Consider the following 10,000-nt stretch of genomic DNA (forward strand, 5'->3'; position numbering starts at 1 on the left):
GGTTTGATCATGACTATTTCAAACAAAAACATACATGACGTAAATGGGACAGAAAACAATAAAGAGAACGACAAAAAAAAAAAAAGAACTGAATAAACGTAAATTTGCTTGTAAAGTTCCTGTATGTTAGTTCATCACTATTAAAGCAGTTTTTAACTTCATAGTTTTACTAGCTCGGAGATATAACATTTTAATCTCTTTTTTTTGTAGGCGACGTAACAGAGGATAAATAGGAAGATTGAAACAATCCACTAAATAATACATATCATAAATCGGGTTAAATACGTTATTACAAGGTCAGCTCTTAAAATAGGCAGTTTCACGGAATAAACCAACTACATGACTGTCAACCAGAAGCGTAAAGTTTGAAATAAAATGTAAAAAAACAAAAAACGATCACTTACTGTATTTACTGTTGAATAGCTTTGAAACTTTTTAGCGCAATTCCTCCCTTTCAGATGTAGAGTTATCCTGTCTCTCTTCCCTTGGCGTTACTGGGAAAGTGGAAATGGGAAAAATGTTGCAGGTAGTAATTAAAGGAAGTCGACTGCACTGGTAAATTGTAAGAATTCTATTGTTACCAAAGATTTAATTTGTTGAAAATCATATCTGAAACTTACCGTCTCCATTTACAAACAAGTAGAACTTCGGGGCAAGCCGGTTGCTCTCCACGAACTGGATCGCTCTAGGGTGACCAAAAACATCTACGTCGCCTTTTCCCATGTCGCACATATAAAGGCACTTTACCCCTAAATCCTTGAGATTGTCACACTGACAAACAAAAGAGAGATATCAAAATGTAAGAACATTTCTAGAGATTAGCCGCGATGATAACAACATATTACTTAATTAATAATAATAGGGTCTTTTTTTTATAAGGGGGCTACCCTTTTTTAATGATTGTATGCACTGTTGTTCATATCGAGGCTACCCTTTTTTTACTGATTATAATTATGTAATGTATTCCAGTTTCGTATATAATTAAGTTTTTATCTATTTATTCATTTATTTTTATACAGGACCGATATTGATAGCAGTTTTAATAACTGAAATGGTCATCCTGTTTAAACATATTATTATTATTATTATTATTATTATTATTATTTATAATTATATTTATAATCATCCATCAAGCTATCCAAAAGCTGTGTTTAAAGTGGATGATGATAATAATAATCATTTCTAATAAGAACAAGGTATGTCAAGTTTCATATTGACAAAACCTCAGAATCAAATCTGTTTACATAGGATATGCGGAGAGAAAGGACGGAGTGTATGTCAGTAAAAAGTGATACTGGAATGTAACTAGGTATATGTGCAAGTGGCATTTACCACCTTTGCATAGATCGTCTAGTGCCGCGATTTATAAACCTTTTAAGCATGAAAATTCTACAATATACTGCTCCTTCTACTACTGCTACTTATGACAATAACAAATTACAATTCTATCATTAAGTTCAATTACGTTACTTATCATTAAGTTGGAGAAGTTCAATTCTATAATTATTTATTCAATTCGTCAAAATTTTACCTCCTGTTTCACTTTTTTTTAAAGTTCTTTTTATCTGTTCCTTTTCTGTTATTACATCTTCAGAGAGGGCTCTTCCCTTAAATTCATTTCGTTCCTGTTCAGAAAGCTCTTTCCACATTCTTGATAAGAAAACATTCCTCTCAGCGAAAGTCATCTGTTTTCTACCTTCTGTAAGGCAATAAAGGACGCTGGCATTTCGTTTTCAATTTTCCTAGAATACATACTTATACAGAATGAGCATTCGTCCCAGATATAATAAAAAGACGGTATAAAATTGCGTGACACAGACATTCAGTTAACCCCTTCGTTTTATTGCCACACTCTCAGGACTATATCATTAAGAAAGTTGTCACGTTATTTTTACAGGTCGCTGACTGGGCGATAAATTGACTCCAGTCTGCGTGGCGGACGCCTTGAGAAGAGCAAACCTTTGAATCCTTCGTAAACAATTCATGAGGGGCACCTAACGACTGTGTTTTCTTTAGAACAATATTTCGGTGGAGCAAAAATTCCCTAGAATTTTTTATAGCTTGAAGAACGATAAAATTATATAGATGACCCTTCCAGTTCATGTAAAATTTTAGAAGCCAATCTCACGATTACCATTTTCTGAAGTTTCATTTTTTGCATTTCGTTCCCCAGGTTAAACTATTTTAAGTAGAAAAAGGAAATCTAACATTTTCGGTTTGTAAAATGCGATGAAGAGAGGAATTAGAAAAGTTCTCGCTTGTGGGAAACTTTAAATTGCATCAAAAATGTTTGGGAAAATCGTACTGAAGCCCTAAGTTGCCCTAGATCACCGAACAGATTAAAATTTTATAGCGCCGTTTACAATACATTTCTAGAAACCTAAAAGTACTCTGGATAGCCTGAAAAGTGTTTTCGATGCATTTAGGAGGAAGTAGTATATAACATGGGGGTACCGGCGCATAGTATAGAAATTGGGTTTTTTTACTGACAGCCGCATTTTTTGCGCTCAATACTGGCGCATAGCGCAGAAATTGGTTTGAACCGGTTTTGGGCGGTTTGTCTAGGCTTAAAGAAATGATTGTTAAAATGGAATATTATGATGCGTTCGGAAAAAAAAAATTTATATATAGTAATAGTATGAAGACTAATCGTAATGAGCTTTTAAGAAGATTGTTATCTGGGTTGACCGATAGTGAGCTGGAAACTTTAGTTCAAATAAGAGAAAAAGCTAGACGTCCTATTCCTACTCCACGAAAAAGAATTCCAACCCCAACTCCAAGAAAGATGGGTGTTAAGCAATTAATCCGTTATTTTGAGAATAATCCTATTCCATTATATCAACCAATTGCGACTCCCGAATAAAGAAACAGCAACCCATAGCATTACCAAGGACTAAAATTGCTGAAACACGTAAGGTTCTGAAGGGTTTTACTAAATCATATGAGATAGGGATAAAGGACAATAAAGATAATTTAGTACAGCTACAAAATACAAAACTAGCAATAAGTAGATTATTTAATAAAATATTAAATGATACAAAGGGTTTTAAATTTGTAGAGACATTAAAAGTTACATTTATGAAGATGAAGGATGGTGATTATATATACAAATGTCCCTATTTTAATAGTCAAGCGCAGATTGTGATGAACCCAAATGATTTTTTATCAAGTTTAGAATTTGCACAACAACACATAATGAATAAAATTGGTGTCTGGTTATCTGAGGGTAGTGGATGGACTATTTGTAGCATTGATGAGCATTATTTAAATACAGTTGTGTATGAGCCAATGAAAGGTAATTCTTATATTCCTCTACCGGTTAAATTACAGAACTCCGCAAAGGGATTAATTAATATTAAAAATAAGGATAATGAATGTTTTCGTTGGTGTCATATCCGATATCTAAACCCACAAAATAAAGATCCCCAACGAGTAAAGATAATTGACAAAGAGATGGTTCCCAAATTAAATTACCAAGGAGTTGAGTTTCCAGTTAATGTTAAACATTACAGCAAAATAGAAGAGCAAAGTAGTATCAATATTAATGTGTTTGGTTAAGAGGAGCAATTTTATCCAATTTATATTTCAAAAAAGATGAATGATAAAGTATTAAACCTACTACTTATTACAAAGGAAGAGAAGCAACATTATGTCTTAATTAAGGATTTTAATAAGATGATGTATAATAAGACTAAACACAAGGAGCGAAAGCATTTTTGTATGTTTTGTCTACAGTGTTTTAGCACAGATGAGATATTAGCGAAACATAAGAGTAATTGTATGGTGATAAATGGGCAACAAGCGATTAAGATGCCGGAACCAGGGAGTAAAATTGAATTTTATAATCATCATAAACAGATGCTAGCCCCATTTGTGATATATGAGGATTTTGAAGCTATAACAGAGAAAATATCTGGATGTGAACCGAATAGTGTCAAATCTTATACAAATAAAGACCAAAAACATACGAGCTGTAGTTATGGTTATAAATTAGTATGTTGTTATGATGATAAATATTCAAAACCAGTAAAAATCTATCGAGGGGAGAATACGATTAGTTATTTCATGTTGAATATGCTTTCAGAAGTAGAATATTGTAAAAAGATGATTAATATGGAGTTTCAAAAACCACTTGAAATGACAGAAGAGGAGGAAGAATTATTTAAAGGAGCCGATAAATGCTATATTTGTGGCAATAAATATTTAGATAATGAGATAAGAGTTAGAGATCATTGTCACATTACTGGAAAGTATAGAGGATCAGCACACCAACAATGTAATTTAAAACTAAAGCTGGACCCGAATAAATTTAAGGTGCCTGTTATATTTCATAATTTACGTGGATATGATTCTCATTTCATAATGCAAAAAATTGGATCAATTGGAAAAAGTAATAATTTAAGTATTAATTGTATCCCAAATAATATGGAAAAGTATATGGCTTTTATGCTTGGTAAACATTTAGTATTTTTGGATAGTTTTCAATTTATGGCAAGTAGCCTTGAGAGATTAGTAGATAATTTACCAGGTGATGTATTTAAATATACAAGTCAAGTATTTCAAAATGATCAATTAGAATTGATGAAAAAGAAAGGTGTATATCCATATGATTTCATGGATAGTTGGAAGAAGTTTAGTGATAAAAAGCTGCCAGAAAAAGATGAATTTTATAGTTTACTAACAGATGAAAATATATCTGATGAGCAATATGAATATGCTCAAAAAGTTTGGAAGACTTTTAATATGAGAACAATGGGTGATTATCATGATTTATATTTGCAGTCGGATATTCTTTTATTATCAGATGTTTTTGAGAATTTCCGTAAAACATGTCATCAATATTATGAATTAGATCCTTGTCATTATTTTACATCTCCAGGTTTGAGTTGGGATGCAATGCTAAAAATGACTGGTATTAAATTAGAGCTTATGACAGATATTGATATATTTCAGTTTATAGAAAAGGGATTACGTGGTGGTATTTCATATATTGCTAATCGATATGGAAAAGCGAATAATAAATATATGAGTAGTTATAATCCAGAGGAACCAAATAAATATATTATGTATTTGGATGCGAATAACCTATATGGATGGGCGATGAGCCAATATTTACCAACAGGAGGTTTTAGGTGGATGACTGAACAACAAATCCAAAAAGTGAATGTGAATGTGTGTAGAGAAGACAGGAAGAAAGGTATGATATTGGAAGTAGATCTAGAATATCCCAAAGAATTGCATGAAAGACATAATGATTATCCTTTAGCCGCGGAAAAAATGAAAGTTAGCAAAGACATGCTATCACCATATTGTAAGGATATTCAGAAGCAGTTTGGAATCAGTATTGGTCAGGTTTCAAAGTTAATTCCAACATTATCAAGTAAAAAGAATTACGTGTTACATTATAGAAATTTGCAATTGTATTTATACCTAGGTTTAAAATTAAAGAAAGTGCATAGAATATTGGAATTTGATCAATCACCCTGGCTGGGGAAGTATATAAATTTTAACACGGAAAAGAGGATGAATGCGAAGAATGCATTTGATAATTACTTTTTCAAATTATTAAATAATTCGGTAATTGGAAAAACGATGGAGAATATTAGAAAGCGTGTTGATGTAAGATTAGTAACTGATAAAAAGAAGTTATCCAAACTTGCAAGCAAACCGACATTTGTTAACAGTAAGATATTTAGTGAAGACCTTGTTGCAGTTCATAAATTGAAAGAAATATTAACACTTGATAGACCAGCTTATGTGGGTATGTGTATTTTAGATCTATCAAAAAGTCTAATGTATGAATTTCACTATAATTATATAAAAAGCAGATATGATAATAAGGCGAAACTATTATTTACAGATACGGATAGTTTATGTTATGAAATCCAAACGAAGGATATTTATAAGGAGCTTTGGGAAGATAAAGAATTATTTGATAATAGTGATTACCCAAAAGACAGCTAATATTATAGTTCTGAAAATAAAAAAGTAATAGGTAAATTTAAGGATGAAGCGGCGGGAATGCCAATTAAAGAATTTGTTGGGCTTAGAAGTAAGATGTATTCATATGTGAAAGAAAATAATAGGGACCTTAAGCAACGACGACGAATTGGACGACGACGACGAGTAGAGTTGCTGAGGGACTAGGCCGAGGACGTCGTTCACGACGGGAAAACTAAAATGTTAAGCGCGCACTTGAACGTGGACGAGGACATATAAACAAAAAAGTGCTCATTTATCGTGAAAATCGAGAAACAGTCCAATAATTTTATCATGTCTTCTTTTCACGAGGTCCAAGAGCAACTTCTTTTGAGTTATGAGGACGGTATTCTAGACGAAGATGAGTTTTTGCTACTACACGAGCAATTTATGCCGAAAAATCCCAATTTCTCGTACGAGGAATACGACAGGTTTTCCCTCGATGAGATGAACGATGCCGAGTGCTTGGCAGAATTTAGATTTAGAAAGCACGACTTACAAATTCTCTCAGAGGTTCTTCAAATACCTGATAGCTTCAGATGCTATCAAAGAAGTGTTGTTGACGGAATGGAAGGTCTCTGCATTCTTCTTAGAAGATTAAGTTATCCCTGCAGATACAGTGACATGATTTTGCGATTCGGACTGCCAGTACCAGTTCTCAGTATGGTCAGTAATGACGTCTTGGATTTTATATATAACACTCACAGACATCGCATAACACAGTGGAACCACAATGTGCTTAATCCAGCTGCATTACAGATTTACAGTAACGTTATTTCCGGCAAAGGAGCTGCTTTACATAATTGTTTTGGGATCGTTGATGGGACCGTTCGACCCGTATGCAGACCAGGAGAGCATCAAAGAGTCACCTACAACGGCCATAAGAGGGTTCACGCTCTAAAATTCCAGTGTGTGGCTCTGCCGAATGGTTTAATTGGTAACCTATTTGGTCCAGTGGGTAAGTTTTGCGGGGAGGGTTTGTACAAAGAGAGAGTGGACGATTTCAATTTCACTGTTTTAAACAAGAAATATTGGAAGAGTGTCAGGGGTAAAGAGTGAGAGGCTTATGTGAGAACCTGTACAAGAGGCATTTTTAGTTCCTTACGAATTTTTTACTTCCTTTTACTGTTTCAGAGGGTCGTAAACACGATGCTGGAATGCTAGCTGATTCAGGACTTCTTCAAGACCTGCAACGCTTTGCAAATTCACCAGCTGGCAATCCATTTTGCTTGTACGGCGATCCGGCATACCCTCATAGAATTTACTTACAGACGCCATTCCGAAATAGAGCCCTTACTGCCCCAATGATTGCTTTCAACCAGTCTATGAGTACAGTGCGAAAGTCCGTAGAATGGCTGTTTAATGACATTGTAAATTATTTTAAGTTTATGGACTTTAAAAAGAATCTAAAAATTAGTTTGAGTAGTGTAGGAAAGATGTATGTCGTTTGTGCAATTCTCAGGAATGCTCTTACATGCCTATATCCAAATCAGACATCCCAATACTTTAACTTAGATCCGCCAACACTACAAGATTACTTTGCTTGAAAGTAATTCAAATAATATACCGATAATCAAACAGGAATGACATGTCAGTGCAATAATGAAAGTTTCATGTGAATAGCAATACATTGTTTCTTGAGTGCTTTTTTCTTTCAGGGTGTATCAAGAGAGGGCAGGTTAATTTGATACAGGAGTGTATTAATAAATAACAAACTGCTTTATAAGATTGTTTTGTTTAAACTTGAGTTCCAGCCAAGAGGCACAACATCTGGAATGCATTAACTGGTGACAGGAGCCTGCTGGCGAATGTTTCCAATCATACCACAAAATTAGGAGTTAATTATTTACCAGAGGAAGGGGAGGGGAAGAGGAAAAATGTTGCCCCACCCCTTTCTGATACATTTTTTCATATTTTCTGACCCACCCACCTTTGACAGATAACCCCTCAATTCCAACCGATACAGGAGGCTTCATTTTGTAGCGAGTCAGGCAAGATGGGCATACACTGTACCATAAAATAAACTTGAAACTTTGAAACACAAAGCTTAAATTTAATCACGGTAAAATGTTGTAGCTTCAAATACAACACTGAAGATTGTAGCCAGTCAGACAAGATGTACAGAAATGCACATAAAATACACTTAAAACTTTGAAACACGAATCTTGAATTTAATCAATTTAAGGTTTTGTAACAACACTAATCAATTAGAACTTTGCAGTCTCAAAATGTACCTTCAAGTACAAACAGTGCATTATTGCATGTCTGGAAAATATGCATGCTTTCGGTAACAACAACATTGGAAAAACCAACACTTGGATGGATAAAACAGCGGATACTTAACTGTTCTTATTTTGGCCTTTTGCAAGCAAACAAAGCATAAGCTGAGTCTGCTGCTGCTGTTGTTGTGCCAGCATTTTCATCATATCCTCCTTTTGACTCAGCTCCTTTCGTCTCAACTCCAAATCCTCCTTTCTCAGCACATTCTCTCTTTCTGACTTTTCTTTCAGAAATTGCACCACTTCCGACGTCGATCTTCTTCCTTTCTTCGCCGTCTGGGCTTTTTCGTCTTGTTTCTCGGCATTCCTTTTCTCGGTTTCACCCAAACGCTCAACCGCTTGGTTGCGGTGCTCCTCCGCTGCTGCCTTTTCAGTTTTCTTGTTATCATCTTGCAGGCTTCTCGCATCCGTGGCCGCTTTCTCTTTTTCTATGATTTCTTCTAACGCTTTGTCTAGCTTTGTTTCCTGACAGTCTATCCCAGAGGCAGCTTCCTCCATTCTCATTTTCGCTTTGTACTTTTGTTGAAGTAATGTCAACCTGTCTCTGACACTTCTCTTCGATACTTTAAACGTAGGATGATCAGAGGCATTTAAATTGTTTGCTATTTCGTTCCATGAATCTCCTCTTTCCTTACTACGGTAAGAATGTTTCCAAGGTTCAACAACTAAAACTTCTTCGCAAACATTCAAGTCATGAAGTTCTGTCCACTCCATTCTAAGGAAATTCACATCAAAATATAAGTTAATTTTTCGGAAAATTAGACTCTAAAATGACCTTAACGGCATGAAAATTTACTGCTCAAGTTAAAACAATTGCAAAAGATTGCATATAGGTAAATAAAACAAAACAAGTAATCACTTTGTTAGTTCTCGCTTTCATCTTCTTAACTTGAATGTTTTGCTGACAAGATGCAAATCTCACAAAGCCCGAATTTTTGACTGTTTGCAAAGTTTTCATGTTGCAAAATCCTAGTAAGATTCAATATTGTGCAAAGATTAGAAACTAAGGAATATCTAGCTTTCATTTCAAAAGCCAAACCTAAATTGTCTTCCTAAACAAGATGAAAATACATAAATTTATACTCACGTTCTCGCGACGTTCGGCCTGGACGGCAAAGATGGCGTTTTCACGTTCTGAACTTCACGTGGACGACGAGTGAAGCATGCGCAGTACGGCGCTAAGCGGTATTTTCACTTCCGGTCGTCGTCCTCAGGGCTTCTCGTCGACCTTGCTTAAGGTCCCTACTAAAAATGAGAAGACGGCGAAGGGGATAAGAAAATATGTGATAAAGAAAGAGATAACTCATGAGAATTATAAAGATTGTTTATTTAATCGTAAACAAATATTACATAAGATGAATACGATTAGATCAGTAAACCGTCAAATAGGAAGTTATAAACTGAATAAAATATCACTGAGTTGTTTTGATGATAAACGTTACATATTACATGATGGATGTAAATCATTAGCTTACGGCCATTATAAGATTAACCAGTAATTTTATGAAAATATTTGTGATGGTTATTAAGTGAATCAAGATGTTTAAATTTTTTATTACAATGATTACAAGGCAGACGAATACCTGTCATATAATCATGAATTTCTTTTATTATAAAATCGTAATCATTTGAGCAAAGATTTTTATACCCATTAAGCTTATAGATTTTTTCCACCTTTAATTGAGAATCACTAATTTGATAACGATTATTAGGGTTTTTAAGTTCAATAGCAAAACCTTGAT

The 10,000-nt window shown here is 34.3% G+C and overlaps 3 protein-coding genes across 3 annotated transcripts; 2 read left to right on the forward strand and 1 right to left on the reverse strand.

Moving 5' to 3' along the window:
* Nucleotides 1–4,113: 4,113 nt before the first annotated feature.
* LOC140925739 (uncharacterized) lies at nucleotides 4,114–5,964 on the forward strand. The gene has a single exon (XM_073375626.1). It carries the CDS (start codon nucleotides 4,114–4,116, stop codon nucleotides 5,962–5,964), a length of 1,851 nt encoding a protein of 616 aa, XP_073231727.1.
* A 264-nt stretch (nucleotides 5,965–6,228) lies between these two features.
* LOC140926700 (uncharacterized) lies at nucleotides 6,229–7,526 on the forward strand. Its single transcript, XM_073376410.1, has 2 exons — nucleotides 6,229–6,937; nucleotides 7,114–7,526. Exons 1-2 carry the CDS (start codon nucleotides 6,274–6,276, stop codon nucleotides 7,524–7,526), a joined length of 1,077 nt encoding a protein of 358 aa, XP_073232511.1. The 5' UTR covers nucleotides 6,229–6,273.
* Nucleotides 7,527–8,290: 764 nt separating this feature from the next.
* On the reverse strand, nucleotides 8,291–9,496 carry LOC140926702 (uncharacterized). The gene has a single exon (XM_073376411.1). It carries the CDS (start codon nucleotides 8,970–8,972, stop codon nucleotides 8,319–8,321), a length of 654 nt encoding a protein of 217 aa, XP_073232512.1. The 5' UTR covers nucleotides 8,973–9,496; the 3' UTR covers nucleotides 8,291–8,318.
* Nucleotides 9,497–10,000: the final 504 nt, after the last annotated feature.

The sequence above is a fragment of the Porites lutea genome, chromosome 2, assembly GCF_958299795.1.
Source record: "Porites lutea chromosome 2, jaPorLute2.1, whole genome shotgun sequence".
In the NCBI taxonomy this organism is placed as follows: Eukaryota; Metazoa; Cnidaria; class Anthozoa; order Scleractinia; family Poritidae; genus Porites; species Porites lutea.

Excerpts from the sequence above, each read along its gene's own strand:
- LOC140925739 (XM_073375626.1), top strand. The coding sequence starts at position 4,114 with ATGGAGTTTCAAAAACCACTTGAAATGACAGAAGAGGAGGAAGAATTA.
- LOC140926700 (XM_073376410.1), top strand. The coding sequence starts at position 6,274 with ATGTCTTCTTTTCACGAGGTCCAAGAGCAACTTCTTTTGAGTTATGAG. Across the intron at positions 6,938-7,113 it reads TAACCTATTTGGTCCAGTGG|AGGGTCGTAAACACGATGCT; the intron begins GTAAGTTTTGCG and ends TTACTGTTTCAG.
- LOC140926702 (XM_073376411.1), bottom strand. The coding sequence starts at position 8,972 with ATGGAGTGGACAGAACTTCATGACTTGAATGTTTGCGAAGAAGTTTTA.